The sequence below is a fragment of the Mytilus trossulus genome, chromosome 12, assembly GCF_036588685.1.
Source record: "Mytilus trossulus isolate FHL-02 chromosome 12, PNRI_Mtr1.1.1.hap1, whole genome shotgun sequence".
NCBI lineage: Eukaryota > Metazoa > Mollusca > Bivalvia > Mytilida > Mytilidae > Mytilus > Mytilus trossulus.
This window is the reverse complement of record NC_086384.1, coordinates 10749667-10767410: the sequence shown is the minus strand read 5'-3', so window position 1 is coordinate 10767410 and position 17744 is coordinate 10749667. Positions and strand designations below refer to the sequence as shown.

Sequence of the window (17744 nt, the reverse complement as noted above, 5' to 3'; positions counted from 1 at the left end):
TGACTAAATTGCTAACTTCTTTATTGAGGTATTTTAGAAATTCATGTACTCGCAGTATTCTTCATTGAAGAGGTAACAGCGAAGATTTGCAAACATAAAGAAACCTTTCAAAGACCAATGCGCCCCACTTTCGATTGGCCAATATGGTTCCTGATCCCACATCCAGGCGTTGAACTTGAACGCTAATCGCCAGGGCAAAAACATCAAATGTACAATGTCTTGGTCCTCATAGGTAGCATACGATGATACCAGATGGTCGTCGACAATCAGATTTCCAGTTTCTGTCAAAGGTGCGTATAGTCCGGTTTTCACTTCTTCAGATATACGAACGACGCGGGCAGCTTTTGTATATCCTCTGTATTTATCGAACACATGAATGAAATCTCCTTCTTTGATGTTTCCAGCAGCTTTGACCTCAATTTTGTCGTTTCGTCTTTTTGCCGTATATATTAAATGTTCGAGACTTATTTCAATAGAATGTCCGTTTTCAGTTACTATCTTACGGTATTTGAGCTTGCCTTTGCTGTCGTTGTGGAACATTAGTATAACTTTAGTATATGTGTATCTCCCATGTGCATCGACAGTTAAGATGGTCTCGCCGACTCTCAGAGATTTCATCTTGATGGTTTTGTTATTAACCCCAATTACCAAGGAATCAGGAGGAAAACAACCCCCTAGCTTTTCATCTGCAAAAACATGTGCACAAGAAAGTTTAAATAACTTATAATTGAATAGGTTTAATACAACCTTAGGTACCAGGATAAACATTGTGTACGTCAGGCGGGCGTTTCGTCACTGACGTACGAATAAAATGAGTTAAATAGGCCAAAGAACACTTTTTTCCGGTTCTTCCGATATTTCAATACACCAATAGCGGTATAAAATTTTCCTATAGAGTGTGAATTTTAAGTTTTAAATCCACTTAAGTATTCTCCTTGCTTTTTAATATAAGTTTAGAATTATGACATCTCTACTTTTTATATAGTATTTTATAAAAATACAGTCACTCTGGTATTATTAAAAAAAATCCTTCCAGTAGTCTAAATTGACATTCAATATTTACGATAGCGTTTTAGGGAAATTATTCCATCAAATGATGAGGAGGGGGTCCCATTTTTCAGAGCTATTCCGTTACTCTTATGTTACTTTCAGCGTATGGCAGAAAGCTGTAAAGATCGAACGAAAAAACTCTAAAAAATATAAGATACACTTTTTCACAAAAGGCAATACCAAAATGATCATTTGCATCCTTCCTGACTGATGTTCCCATATTTTGACTATTTTATTGATTGTGACTGTTTATTTAACGCATCGTGTAAATGTAACGGAATTTGATGAGACTGTTATTAAAGTGAGAGGGTTAGCGCTATAGAACCAGGTTTAATCCACCATTTTCTACATTTGAAAATGCCTGTACCAAGTCAGGAATATGACAGTTCTTGTCCATCCGTTTTTGATGCGTTTTGTTTTTTGATTTTGCCATGTGATTATGGACTTTCCAAATTGATTTTCCTCTGAGTTCAGTATTTTTGTGATTTTACTTTTTTCAATGTATTATTGTAATGATTACACATAACTTGTATTTTTAAATAGCATTAACACGATTTGAAATAATTTTATTGTCTTAAGGACTGTAAACATACTATTAACATTGCAAAATAAAACTAAACGCTTCATTCGCTAACTAATTTGGGTTTTGAAGCATTGACAGAAACACATTTTGTATGAAAAATGTAATAGCAAAAATACCGACCCTAAAACCAAATAGATTCGTAATCAAAACAATGCAAAAATCTGAAACGCGTTTTTATGGTACACACATAAAATTACAAGCTAAAGCAAACCTGTCTGTTTGTTTATGTATGGTTTTAACGTTGTTACGGAGAGCATGTTACGGAAATAACATTTTAATTTTGGAAGGGCTCGGCCAATTGTGTGTTTACGTACCGTGGTCCTTGTTGATTCTTTCCACAAAGGAGCCATCAATTAATTGTAGCCTGATATTGGTATGATTTTCTCCTTCTGAAGTGATATCACATATGACTCCACTTTTTGTGAACGGGTACAACCAGCATGTGTGACAATTACGAATAGTATCAATTGGACATAAATCAAAGGTTACATCCTTATCTAAAAGTATTTTATTTGATATGATTTCTTTAACGTTAAAATTATATATATATATCTATTGTAGTAATTCTATAAAGTATGAAGGTATAGTTTGTAATATTATTACATGCATATACTTTAAATGCTTTAATCATGTTTTAAGAGTTATTCACTCAGTAAAGACAAATATGATACTTCCACATTATTACCAGGTTCATGGCCGACCCACATTATATGTGTTAGCCTGCATGATTAATGCATTGTTTTAATGTTTCCTTAAAATTCATTTTGTATACTAAAGTTATATTCCGAAATATTCGTTTGCGTTTTGTTTTCACTCAACATGCTCAAGGAAATCAAAATCTGAACAGCAAAAGTACACACAACTTTTACCATATAAATAAAGGCAACAGTAGTATACCGCTGTTCAAAACTCATAAATCCATGGACAAAAAACAAAATCGGGGCAACAAACTAAAACCGAGGGAAACGCATTAAATATAAGAGGAGAACAACGACATAACACCGAAACGGACCAAGCATCAGACAAAACACCACGAGAATAACAAATATAACATAAAAACCAAATACATGAATTTAAGATAGACAAGTACCGTGCCACGTCTTATCTCAATATCTCAAAAATAAGAGAAAACACAAACGACTCAACGTTAAAATGCAACACACACATAAACGAACAATTATATAACAATTATGTGTATCTTTAGTATACAGAAATAGAAAGCTGTGGTGTGAGTGACAATGAAACAACTCGCCATCCAAGTAACCATTTATAAAAGTTAACCATTACAGGTCAAGGTACGGCCTTCAACATGCATCTTTTAATCACAGAAAAGATAAGTAAACGATATTACCATATGGATAACATTGAGAAAAGGTAGAGTATCCATCTTGACACTGCTGTACTGAAAAGTAAATAAATATTCGAGTCATTATGATATTTCAAATGTTTTGACGTTTATATAGCGAATTGGTTACCACATTGTGTCATGCCTTCAAAATTTCATAAACGTAAGCTAACTAGAGCATGTACAATGTTCTACAATAGTTATCAAAGGTACCAGGATTACAATTTAGTACGCCAGACGCGCGTTTCGTCTACCTAAGACTCACCAGTGACGCTCAAATCAAATATTTATAAAACCAAACAAGTACAAAGTTCAAGAGCATTGAGGATCCAAAATTCCAAAAAGTTGTGCCAAATACGGCTAAGGTAATCCATGCCTGGGATAAGAAAATCCTTAGTTTTTCGAAAAATTCAAAGTTTTGTAAACAGGAAATTTATAATAATGACTACATTATTGATATTCATGTCAACACCGACGTGTTGACTACTGGGCTGGTGATATCCTCGGGGACGAAACGTCCACCAGCAGTGGCATACAAAATATGGTTTACGACCTATCAGTCAAAACGGCTTATTGTAAATGGTTTCCCATTTAGCTTGTTTATCATTATACAATGGTGTTGTCGGTCATTATTATACATGTACTTTATATCCCCTATACTTAATTGTAAAAAAAAAGAATCTCACACAGAGTAATCTGGGGACACGATAAGTCCCTTAAATTGTTCATAATTAGGTTTAAACTTAAAAAAATACCTACAGTTGTTCACTGCATCATGCAACTATATTTGTCTCCATCTGTTTTTGTAGCGATTATTCCTCGCATGTTATTTGATAATGTTTTGTCCTTCTATGGTCAGGATTCGAACTGATGCTATTTATATAGTCTGGCACCAAATCGCCTTGCACTGTGACCGACTTTGCTAGACTACTCGACATATTATATATATAATATACATTTTTTGTATTTATATATGCATAGACTATTCTCATGGAATAAGATAAATAAAGAATATCATAATGACTGCAATTCACATCTTTCAAGCAATGAAGTGAGAATACTTTCAGAAAAGAAATGTATGCAACCCATATTGTGAAGTTAATTTGAAGTATAAGAGAATGAGAGAAGGAGAGAGTAAAAAATAGAAAATCTCGTACTTACAGGAATCACAAAGTTCACCTTCCCATCCCATATCGCATAAACAGAATGTTCCAACACATACACCGTGGTTACATAGTTTCCCATTGCAATATTTATTCTGATGAACTGTTTCTAGAAAAAAAGGAAATCAAATTTAATGAAAATACTGCAACAGTTGTTTTCATTTTTCAAAGTCGAATACAAGTATATAAGACGACAGTTTTTGATTATTTTTTTACGGTAAATAAATAAATAGGTAAGCTAGTAAGTAGAATATGTATTAAAGTGACGTGTATGAATATGGACAGATTTCAAGACATATATAATATATGATAATTATGAATACACCGGGCCAAATGAATCCATAGGTTACATCAGATGATATTGAATAAATAAAAACAGTTGTGAAATTACCAAATTATTCATGAAAATCTTTTTTTGTTGAAAAAAGTTATTTTTAGAATATTTTTTTGTAAACAGAATTGCGTCTTTTGGAATATGCCTGTACAATGTTTTGGCTACTTTTCGAAAATGACACATAATTAACAATTTCAGCTTTTCATTATTGGTCATAGATATAATGGAAGAAGTTATCAAAAACGGTACATGTTCTCGTATACCAGAACAGAATGTATAGTCTAATAAAAGATGAGTCTCAGTTTTTGGCCACTATTTCAGTGCAAAATGTACAGTCTTTAGTTTAAACATATTTATTTATAGTGGATTGAGAAAAAGGTTATTGCAACTTATATTAATCCCTTTCAACAATGTGGGTGCGACTGCTGCTTTGTAGCGGCATTATCCTGCTCTTTTTCGGAATTTACAAAGGTGTCTTTTACGTGCAGGAGATACGACTATCTCTGAACACGGGCAAGCCATATATCGTCCCCTTCCGACGGACAATCATTTGTAACTTTCAACCTTCTAAAAGTTGTTTTTCGTTCAACTGTTAATTCAAAATCAGTATTATTGGTTCTTGGTTTCTTGTAAAATAGAAATAAAGGTCTTCACTATTTCGACAATACGACGAACTACTTGATTTAAAGGTCATTTGTCATCTATGACCTTGACCAACGACTTGTGTATTTTAAAATGTATACAAAAACGGCGAAAGAATGAATAAAGCATGTTCCATATGGCAAGAATAAAAACAAAGGTTGGGATAGTCAACTTTTGATATCCAATACTTCTTTCATTTGAGAAAGTTTTGATATCTTGTCTTTAGTGTATGTTTCTCGTGTCAAGATGGATTGAAAGATGTTTTTTGTTATACACCTGTCATTTCCGAATGTTGCTTTAAAATGAAAGTGGTTGAGATTCCATCCATAAACCGTATAATTTTTTTGTTATTTGTCTCAGGAAAAAATGATTCCATACAGATTATTCGTGCTCTAGCCGTATGATAATGCTGTTTTATTTGAACATGTTTAGACTTGTTGTGTTTCTATATTAATCATCTGTAAGTTGAGTTATTGTAACCTATATGTGCTATGATTGAGAACGTTCAAACATTTTGAAATGGTTGAGATCCTCGGTCTTATTTATTATATTGCTTCTCATGTCAAGAAGGATTGAATGCTATAAAGAGAGATTCAAAATTGGTCATTCCTGTCCTTCAAGTTCTAATAAATGTATAATGCATGACTCAAAATAGAAGTAGAAGAAACCAATAATAGATAATAAGTTTAGGAAAAACAGACAAAATTATTGCGATTTTCTTACCTTCTAATAGTTTGGAAGAATAGCTTTTTGAATTAGTCTAAGGGAGACTTCATAAACAATTATATTTAAATCAATCTGCAGTATTATTCGTTTTACACGCCCACGGTACTCGATTATAATTGACCATGTTAAAATGAGCATATAGAATAACATGAATGAATTATTTCTTAAAAATACAATATATGTAAAAACACGAACAACAAACGAAATATATAATACTTACTATTATCGCACCTCAGTCCTGTGTATCCACTTTCACAGACACATGTGGGTATTAATGTAGTGTTCAAGCAAGTTCCATGTACACAATAGTCGGACAGAATACAGAGACTCATATCTTAAAAGTTTTGAAATACAAGTAACTTTTTAACAACCAATTTTATATTAACAGGTGGGAACAATATTTTTTTTCTTCTGTACTTCGGATTCACTTTGTACTATCTCGGTCTGAAAAATCAATCATCTTTAATATACCTATATCAACAAATAGAGGATTCCACGAAGGTGTATGTCCCGATAGACAAAGAGCAAACCAGAGTTCAAATAAAGAGTTAGATGACAATTTCAGCACATTAAACTATTTATAGTTTTTATGTCTAGTTTTATTAGTCATTTTGAAGCAGTGCTATGTTAAATGTGAATGTTTATTTAACATAGTTTTCACAATAATTGTCAAAAACACAAAACAAACGTCGGTTCAAGTAAGAGCAAATTCACTAATATGAAATCGACTGGCGATTTCGACTTTTGAACTTCTGTGTATATCTTTTCTTACTACTTTATTTATTTGTCTTTAAGTTTCAATCTATCTAATTTGTTCTAGTATAACAGACGAAAAAGTTGAATTTGGTTAAAATAGCTCATCCAAGACATTAACTTCATAATTTATTTGGCCTTTTTGACTTATTTGATTAGAGCGTCATTGATGAGTTATTTTTTTTTGTAGACGATACGCGCATCTGGCGCAAATACAAATTTTAATACATGTATTTATGATGAGTTTATTTCCAATAAGGAGTTGACTGACAATTTCCACCATGGGCTTTATTTGTGGGTCTTGTTTTGTTGATTACTAGTATATTATGATCTCCAACCATTATATCTTTATATATATTATTCTAGATATAAGACAAAAAGGTTGTTCACTTTTGCTCTTTATGATTAGCCATGCCGGCCATTCATTTTGGTTGGCAAGTGATTTCATTGGACACATGTTTTAAACAAGATCCCCAAACGATGAATGTGGCCAAGTTTGGTTAAATTTGGCCAAGTAGTTTCTTGTAGAAGCTAGAAGACATTATATTATGGGTTCAAGTTTGTTTTCTGCCTTGTCTGGTATTGGTGTAATCCTAAAAACGTGATTACTCCGATACACTAAAGACTTGACTGTTCCTTTATCAATATGTGGCTGACTTCATAGAGGACATTACTGGAAGAAAGAAAGGAAATAAACAGTATCCTTTAAGGTGGTACCTAACACTACAGGGAGATAACTCTGTAAAATCATCAGAACGTTTTAATGACGTTGTGTTGTTAAGGGAATAGTAAGCATCTCAATGATCAAAATTGGTGTTTGTCAAACTGCTATATAACCAGTGTAATTTTTCTGACAAAACGGTTGGTTCAAAGTTTTTGAAATTTTTATATTTTTGTAAAAGGGTCAAAGTAAATACTTTAGCAAAATTTCATGAAAATTAAACGAGCTAAATTAATTTTAGTTAAAGTGTTGGGTACCACCTTAACTTTACTTTTCGCTATATAGATGATATTCTCTCACTGAATAACTCAAAATTGGTGGCTAGGTTAAACTCATCTATCCCATGGAACTTGAAATTGAAATTGAGGGTCGGTTGAAATCAAAACTTTACATCAAACGAGATGATTTCTTCGTGATTTTTCCAGCAGCGCCTGCATACGGAGTATATCACTTCAAACTAATACGATATTCCCGGGCTTCAACTTTCAAATCATGATTTCCTTGATAGAGAGGATTGCTCAAAAGGAAGCTATTAAATAAAGAATTCCAAATAGTGAAGTTAAAGTCATCACTTCATAAGTTTTACGGACGTCATCAGTAGTCTGTCGTCTGTAATAGAATGTTCGTTTCACAGATAATAGCGGATATTTTCCTAATGTCGTAACTTTTCCGCTTTCACAAATTTGTCTTACCGAAATAAATATGTAACCGGGTTTGTACTATAACATGAATAATATAAAGTGGGTGCTACATGTAAAGGAGAATTTGCTTACCTTTCCAGAGTACCTAAGATCACCCAGGTTTTTCTTGGGTTCACGTTGTTTAATTTTCTATGTTGTGGTGTGTGCACAATTGTTGGTCTGTTTTCTTTTCCTTTTTCAGCCATGTTGTTGTCAGTTTTTGTCCATTTATGAGTTTGAATATCCCTCTGGTATCTTTCACCCCTCTTTTCTTAATTCTAAAATCTATTTGTAAACCATAAACAAATAAAAACGAAATTAAAGATTGAAATAAAACATTTTGTGCATGGTTATAATTATTTACCTGTACATTTTCCATCAAGTTTTCGCATTTGTCCACCTTGACATCCGCACATGGAGAGTGAATGATTGGAATACAGCAACGCCTGTGTTTGTCCACAATAGCAATAAACTCCTCTTACCAAAGGATTGGAGGAGGTGGACACAATGCAATCTTCGTTCAATGGGTATATAGAACCTTGAGAAGTATAAAACCTTAGATATTTTCAACTGCGAACATAGTTTCATATAACACTTTTAGGAGTATAGAACCCTTAATATCGTCAACTGCGAACAGTTACATATTTTTGTACCTTCAAAAACTTTGCAAACGTGTTAGTTGCTCGTTTTTCATTTTGCTATGTGCTTTGTGTATATGCCTTTTTCTGTTTCGTCGTTACATTATCATACATGAACATTTATATGACGTGGTTCTGTACTTATACATCCCGTCATTTTCTTATTGTACTATAGTCAGTTTGTGCATTCTAATTTATTTTTTTACTAAATTACATATGCTTTGTTTGTACGCAATTTTTGCTTTGTTACATTTTTGTATGGTTTTGGAAGTGATTATAGCACAATGTTGACTGATGTATTATTGACATTTTTACCTATTATGTATGTTTGTTATGTTCACGCATCGTTGTCAATATCATAATGAAATTTAATGCGACTGTCATACAAGTGAGAGGTTTAGCAAGATATGAAACCAGGTTTAATCCATCATTTTCTACATAAGAAAATGTCTGTACCAAGTCAGAAATATGACATTTGTTATCCATTCGTTTGATGCGTTTGAGCTTTTAGTTTTGCCATTTTATTAGGAACTTTCTTGCGAGTTCAGTGATTTTGTGATTTTACTTTTTTTAATGACTTTTGTGTGTATGTGTGTTTAATTGATCAATGTTCAGATTCCTATATAACACACGTCAACTGTATATAAATCATAACACTGTCTTATATAATTATATACATGTATATAAACAATAAGTATTAATAGAAAAACCCCTATAATCACATTCAGTACATCCTCAATGCTCTTCATTCTTGGACTTTTATAAATATTTTGATATGAGTGTCACTGATGAGTCTTATGTAGACGAAACGCGCGTCTGGTGTACTAAATTATAATCCTTGGACCTTTGAGACACCTTGCTATGCTCATGGTGGCAGAACTTAAATGAGGCCTTTTTTCAATCGAGCGTTGTTAATAAGTCTTTTGTAGAAGAAACCTGCGTCTGGCGCAAAATAAAGTTGCAATCCTTGTTTCTATGATGAGTTTATTTACAACCACTGAGTCAGTGCTACTGCTAGTGGAGTTTTTTTTATCACCTAGGGAATCACCAGCCCAGCAGTCAACACTTTTGTGATGGCATGAATTATCATAAATACTGTACAAATATTATATAATAGGTCATAATTATAAATTAAATGTTTTCAAATTTTGAATATGGAAATAATGTATTCGGCAAAACTTTTAGGATTTGCTGGTCCTCAATGCTATTCACCTTAGTACTTAATTTGAACTTATTAAAAATATATATATATATATACGAACGTCACTGATGAGTCTTTTGTACGCGTCTGACGCAAATATATAAAATGTCAATCCTGGAATCTATGCTGAGTTTATCTATTTGAAATATATAGTTTCCTTTACGAAATAGTGAGTGTTATTTTCCCTTTGTGAACAAGTTGAAAGTTTCTTCAAATTTATAGATCTCCAAATATCACTTGAAACGGAAAAAACTAAAGATAAAACGACACAAAGCAGACCAGAGAGCAAAGAAAATTCACTAGCTGTAAATGAACGCTTCAATTGCAGACGGACAAATTAAACTTTAAAACGATACTTCAGAAACAACTACATGTACATTGATATCTTTTTTGTCTTTGTTTGATTTCTTATGATTTATAAATGATGTACTATTAATGATGATTTGTAGATAAAATAATAAACGAGACATACCTAGCATGTTTATTTTGATTTTTATGAAGAGTGCAAGTTGTTCGCCGTGACTGTGTTTCGTCAATTAATGATTTTGTATATTCTGCTTCCATTCATACTCTTACATAAATTATATTTTCTTTCTGTTTTATTCGGTTAACGTTTTTGAATTGTTTTATTTTCTAATATGGTTTTTAATATTTTTTTTGCCTTTATGTTTTATCGAGTGGGGATAGGTGGTGCGGTTTAATTCTTGCTTACTTTTTTTGTAAAAGGGTCAAGGTAAATACTTTGTCAAAATTTTATGAAATTTAAACGAGCCAAATTAATTTTAAGGAAAGTGTTAGGTACCACCTTTATTTTCTAACAGATTATACATTTGTGTGCTTACAAGTTCATTAATGAAAATGAAAACAAAATTTCACTATATATATGTATATTGGAAACGATAAAATTTTCTGAATTTTAATTACTGTAGTAAGAAACTTACCTGCAAAATTATATTCCGCTACATGACTGAGATTGTGATGCACTAAGTTATTGTTGATAAGGTCATAGCACTTTCCAGCCACCGAAATCTTCGCTCGTGTACAGACATGCTCTGCGCAGAAACATTGTAAATCATACAACTTTAGAAATAAATAAAATAGCTTATGGCTCGGAGTTCAAACTATAAAGTGTAGGGTGGCATGTCTTTTGTGAACTTACATATAATACTTGAAAACTAGCATGTTATATACCCAACTCATCGTGTCTGTCTAGAGTTTATTATCATATTGTATCAACATGTCCTCGTCCTGTACGTACATATAATGTTGTCCCTTAACGTTAAATCGCCACTAGTCATCATTATCCTAAAACGATTTTAAATAAAATGGAAATTTTGTTTTTCGTCTTGTTTCTTACCGCCTATGAACAATTAGCATTTAATATGATATCAAAGTTGGCGAGAAACTTTCGCGATAATAATGATTGTATTCGATTAAAAGGGAGGAACTGGGAATTTTATTAAAAAGAAGATCGACTAATTTACTTCACGGAGAAATTATCTGCGACTATTTTCGTGTATCCACTAGTTGTACAAAAATTTTCTGTCGAAAAGCAATATTAAATATTATTTCTAATCAGCAGCATGTATTTAGATTCCAAATATAACATGCTTCTTTGGGAAATGAAAATGGGACTGTACTATATATTATGCAAAACTTTATACTATTTCAATTGATAAACCAGACTGAGTATCAAACGTTAATACTGAGTATTAAACGTTAATTCTAAAAGAAAATTCAAAACAACTAACTAGTATTACATTCCTGTCCAGTATAGCCAGGATCACATATACACCAGTGTGGCTTTCCTCTATCAAAGTTTGAACTGTGACAGTAGCCATTGACACACGGACCTGTATCACAATGTATACGGCCTACAAATATATATTCACACATATAAATTGATCACAATGTATGATATAGGCGAGTGGAATTTTTAAAAAAGACGCAAAGTTAATGACTTAGATACACCCATTCAACACTCCATTTCTAAAAACCATATAAATCTAGCTTATAGAACATAATACCATTATCTGAAGTCAAAACCTAGACTGCACAATTTATTTATTCTGTATGCGACATTTGTGATTATATAACGCGATTATAATAGAACCTGTTTTTCTCAATTATGAAAATAAAGTGAGAAAAACTCCATAAAAAACACTGTAAGGTCAACAACAGAAGGCTTAACACAATATGAACTATCTACAAAAAAATATAAGATGAATTAAAACAAATTTCAAGTATTCAAATTTATTTGTAATTACATATGATAGCTATAATATCAAACGTGCTGCTTTTTGTCAGTGGTTCTTGCATTGATGCTGATTTTTTATATTTGTTGGTGTAACACTTACTCAATAAAATCATTGCGTTTGAAAAAAAGACAAATATTGTCTCGATTATTTTTTGTTTTTGTTAAAACTCACTTCTGTATACTACTTGTATTTTAATTACATATAGCTATATTTAATGTTATAATTAGCATTACCATTAAAGCGGGAGGTTTGGCATGCCAAAAAAAACAGGTTCAACCCACCTTTTTTTATTTTAAAATGCCCTGTACCAAGTCAGGGAAATGGCAATTTTATATAGTTCGTTTCTCTGTGTGTTACATTTTAATGTTGTGTTTCTGTTGTGTCGTAGTTCACTTATATTTGATGCGTTTCCCTCAGTTTTAGTTTGTAACCCGTATTTGTTTGTTCTCTATCAATTTATGAATTTCGAACAGCGGTATACTACTGTTGCCATTATTAAACTATTTAGAAAGTCTAGTTTTAACTATATGATGAAGAATTGTTAGAATTCTTAAATCGGTATAATATATATATATAGGCTGTATATTAATGTAATTGTAACATGTAACCTTTCTACTAAAAAAAATAAACAGTTTGATATTGAACGATATACAATTTAGCAGTATGCAAATTGGGTGCATTAAAAATGAAAGTTTATGGATAATGTCACTCGACTATTAATTGGATTTCAATTTGTTTACTTTATTTGTTCTATCATGTTAGTTTTAACAAAAACAAAAAATAATCGAGACAATATTTGTCTTTTTTTCAAACGCAATAATATAACTACTTTACTGAATAAAATAGCTGTCCTTCTCATATACATCGATTCTTAATGTATAAACTTTATAAAGACATATGCAAACAATTAGTTTATGTGAGCAGCTAAACACAAAGAAAAGACGATATATATAATATAAACATAATCAAACTGATCATGAAATGATATTTGAGATTAATGAGAGGAGACTCTAATCGATCGGATGTCGTTTTGTGGCAAAAGCACAACGTCACATTGGACGTGTTTGAAAAAAAAGAGTTAAAAACAAGTCATTAGAGCCTCCACCTTTCTCGTAAACTTGCCAGGATAGCTCGGTGGACAAACAGTCTTGACAAACACGTCGTTGGTCATTCTCACCATACCAACCTTTCAAAAACATTTATATTTGAAAATCCAAATGATTCACAATATCAAAATTATACATATTTTTTTTTATTTTATATATTCATAATTTTCTATTGAAAGATCTTTTAAGCTAAATCATCATCAATCCTCTTAATTATCATGAATTTGTTCCAAATAAATCACACGCAATTGTATATTTCTAAATGAGCTAAATAAATACAAGCTGTATTAGAATTATTCATAATGTCTCTCGCTGGAAAAACACGACGTTTGAAACTAAAAAAGTCTGTTGATATTATAAATATGTTAGACATTATCATGTAATTTGTAAAAGACTTATCTACTCCCCGTTCATATTTGAGATTAATTTCTTACTGTGGATTAAACAGGTACTAAAGCTTACCGCCGAAAATGTTTCCAAAGCTAAATGTCTGTCATATAAAACTGAAATCCATGGATCTTGAACTGGAAAAGCTGATTGGAGACAATAGCCAGCTTCGATGTAAGTTTCAATATGAGCAAAATTGCTCGGTGCAGACAAGACAGGTTGTCGACTGTGAGCGCAAACGCATGTTCCATTTGTAGAAATGCTACTCGACACGCCTATGGTAATCGCCAAAGTAAAAATACTCAAGACTATCTGTTAGAAAATATAAAAAAAAATATGTAATGTTTAAAAATCAATGTTACTAGGTTTGGTGTTTTATTTGAACATTAACATGGGTTTGTTTAAGCGTGTTTCTGAAGAAAAAAAACATTCATGAAGTCAGACAGTGCATAGATTCGTCCTTCAAGTAGCGTAACAAGAAAGACTAACACAGAGACAGTACGTTTTTAATCTCAGTGTGAAAACATTTCATAGCAGAATCTGAGAACCCTGATTGACTGGTGACGGGTTGGTATTTTCAAAATTAGTAAACAAGTTTCATCAGAGAAGTATCAAATATGGGAAGTTTTCAGTGGCAATATGCAAGATGAAGTCATTAGATGTTTAAACAAAGTTGTAACTACAACCATAATAATGTTGATTAATAGATGTAAATTAAATTTGGTCTATGAAAATGACGTTGTTTCAGTAACTTTTTGTTTATAGTTTTTTGTTGATTATTTGTTAATTTTATTTTTTCCTGTTTTTTGTGAGTCTTTATATAAACACACTTACCATTGTTATCCAGTTGCTGTTGTTTATTTAACGATGCAAACTGCACTGCAGTGCAGTTAACCGAGATTTATCTTATCTTTTAACCAGAAGTCGTGCATAAACAATTCGGTGTTTACATATACTGTGCTTCTTATCAAGGTATATCAGTGTTGTCTTGTTCATTATGTATACAGATAAATTAAGGCCCTTAGTTTTCTCGTTTCAATTGTTTAACATTTACTCTGCGGTATTGGCATTGCCCCATGTTGAAGGCGATTTAAGGTAGATCATCGGTATACATGTATTTCCTCAGATAAAATTTTCTTGTACTTTGCCAAAACTATTTTTTTAATGTAATAACAAATGAGGATTAATTTATCCTGCTATTTTTTAAGCTACGAGTGTCACGAGTAGTTCACATTTTTCAAATGTCATTACAATCTTCATGAAAATCACATTTTTGTGCATAAAAGGAAATTTTGAAATAAAATATGTGAAGATAGGTTTTATAATTATGTTTCAAGAACATAAAAATAAAAACTGGTGCCTCCGAACTTGTTTTCTTTCTCTTGGTCATTTCGATTATTTATTTGACCAAATGCAAGTCAACGAAACAATGCTCTAATTATGGGTTATGTATAGGAGTTTAACCTTACCACATCCAACTACAACAACACACCGGAACAGCCGCAAAAAATTAAAGGGCTTAGAAAAAAACCAAGAGTGCAAACGCTGAAATATCTCGCATGCATTACTGTCTATTTATGTTATGTATAGTCATAAAGAACAAGGTTTTACAAAAAGCATCACATAAACTTTACATTTTTCAAAGATCTATGCCAATCAGGTCAATGTCAGTTAAATCATGTCAGACAGACTGATGCACCTTACAATTTGTGACACACTTAATATAGTTGACCTATTGGGCCCATGTGTATATTGAAAAACAAACCATAACAATCAAGAGTGCACAGGCTGACATGTCTCGCCTTCTTTACTAATCATTGATATTGTATTGATAGTCCTAAATATAAAGTGTTATCACAACTGTCATATAAACTTAACATAAACCAAGAAAACTAAACATTGACAAATGAACAATGAAAACTAAACTTTGACGAATGAACCATGAAAATGAGGTCAATGTCAGATGAACCATGCCAGGCAGGCATATGTACAGCAAAGAATCTTCCACACAACAAATATAGTTGACCAACTGCTTATAGTTTAGGATAAAAACAGACCAAAATACACGGAGCAGTGAACCGTGAAAATGAGTTCAAGGCCCAATAAAACCTATGCGACTGACATAATGGTCATAAAACACTTCCATACACCATATATAGTTGACCAATTGCATATAGTATTAGAAAACAAGAATGTTTCCCCAGTACACTGATGCCCCACTCTTACTATCATTATCTATGTTCAGTGGACCGTAACATTGGGGTCAGAACTCTAATTTGACATTTAAATTAGAAAGATCATATCATAAGGAACATAAATACTAAGTTTCAGGTTGATTGGACCAAAACTTTAACCTGAAACTGGACAGACGAACGAACGAAACGGACGGACGGACAGATAAGAAAACATAATGCCCCTCTACTATCGTAGGTTGGGCATAAAAAGACCAAACACAAAAAGTTAACTTGGACCACTGAACCATTAAAATGAGGTCAGGGTCAGATGATACCTGCCAGTTAGACATGTACACCTTACAGTCATTCCATACGTCAAATATAGTAGACCTATTGCATACAGTATGAGAAAAACAGATCAAAACACAAAAACTGAACTATAACCACTGAACCATGAAAATGAGGTCAAGTTCAGATGACACCTGCCAGTTGGACATGAACACCTTGCAGTCCTTCCATACACTGAACATCAAGAGAGGTCAAGTGAAAACTGTCTGACGGGCATGAGGACCTTGCAAGGTACGCACATACCAAACATATTTATCCTATTACTTATAATAAGAGAGAATTGAACATTACAAAAAATCTTTTTTTTTCCAAGTAGTCACTGAACCTTGAAGTGAGCTCAAGGACATTTGACATGTGACTTACGGAAACTTCCAAATTCGAGGCATCTTATAATATACTAAGTATGAAGCATCCATGTCTTCCACTTTCTAAAATATAAAGCTTTTAGGAAGTTAGCTTACGCAACCGCTGGATCACTATTCAACAAAAACTAGACATTGACCTATAAACCATAAAAATGAGATCAAGGTCAGATGATACTTGTCAGGCAGACATTTACCCCTTACCATTATTCCATTCATAAAATATAATTGACCAACTGCTTATAATTCTTGAAACACGGACAACATTGACCTATGAACCTTAAAAAATGAGGTCAATGATAAAAGTGGACACCTGCAAGACAGACATGTACTACGTACTATTATTCCATACACCAAATAGTTGACCTTTTGCTTATAGTAGTACTATAGAAGCGGTAAAAACACACAAAAAAATAACATTGTCCAACTAACCATGAAAATGAAGACAGGTCAAAAGAAACCTGCCAGACTGACATGTACCATACAGTCAATCCATACACCAAATATTGTTGATTTGCTGCTTCTAGTATTTGAGAAAGAGTCCATAATAATGTAACTTTTACCTTGGTCACTGATCCATGGAATGAGATCAAAGCCAGGTGATCTTTGTCTGACAAACATGCAGACATTTAAAGGAACCCATAAACCAAATATAATTTTCCACATTTTTCATAAGTGCATGAGAAATTCACATGACAAAACAACTTTTTTTTTTTGAAGTAGTTGCTGAACCATGAAAATGGGGTCAAGGGACAATGAAAATACGTTTGACTGAAACTTTGTAGTATAAGATATCAGCATAAAAGATATGGAGCATCCAGTCTCCTATCTTTTGAAAAATAAAGTTTTATGCAAATAGTTTATGCACCCTACCATAGAAAAGTGATATGAATGTCTTGCATATATACTTTGACTAAATTTGCAGGCGAGGAAAATTTACAAAAATAAAAGATATGCTCATCTTTTATTTTTTCTGCAAATGACAGAATGGAGTAGCATAACCTTACTGTAATGGTAACAAGTGGAATTGTTCATTCTATGTTTACCCAGAACCAGTTAAAACCTTTACAGCCTTTTGTATGCCTGTTCTATACTCTATAAATGAGACAAAGAGCAGAAAACAGCTAAAGGTAACCAATGGGTCTTCAATAAAGGGAGAAGATCCTGCACCTGAAGACTGGCTTCAGGTTGACAGATACATAAATTAAAACAATTTAATAATGTTCACTTAACCACTTTATTTGGTGTTAAAAATCTTATTGTGCCAAGCACT

General features: G+C 32.4%; 1 protein-coding gene across 1 annotated transcript; it reads right to left on the bottom strand.

Annotated features, from left to right (window-relative positions):
• Positions 1–11702, bottom strand: LOC134693433 (uncharacterized). The gene is made up of 8 exons (XM_063554257.1): positions 11588–11702; positions 10778–10888; positions 8362–8535; positions 6064–6177; positions 4140–4250; positions 2985–3035; positions 1948–2130; positions 1–686 (listed from the first exon to the last, which is right to left on the bottom strand). The coding sequence occupies exons 3-8, from the start codon at positions 8411–8413 to the stop codon at positions 34–36; spliced, it is 1164 nt and encodes a 387-aa protein (XP_063410327.1). The 5' UTR covers positions 8414–8535; positions 10778–10888; positions 11588–11702; the 3' UTR covers positions 1–33.
• Between the last annotated feature and the right edge of the window lie 6042 nt (positions 11703–17744).

What these genes read in the sequence shown, in the direction of transcription:
- LOC134693433 (XM_063554257.1), bottom strand. Translation starts at nt 8,413, where the DNA reads ATGTGCGGATGTCAAGGTGGACAAATGCGAAAACTTGATGGAAAATGT. An exon ending in AGGACTGAGGTGCGATAATA is followed by an intron (nt 4,251 to 6,063) that starts GTAAGTATTATA and finishes CTTTTTTTCTAG; the next exon opens with AAACAGTTCATCAGAATAAA. An exon ending in AAGAATCAACAAGGACCACG is followed by an intron (nt 687 to 1,947) that starts GTACGTAAACAC and finishes ATGTTTTTGCAG; the next exon opens with ATGAAAAGCTAGGGGGTTGT.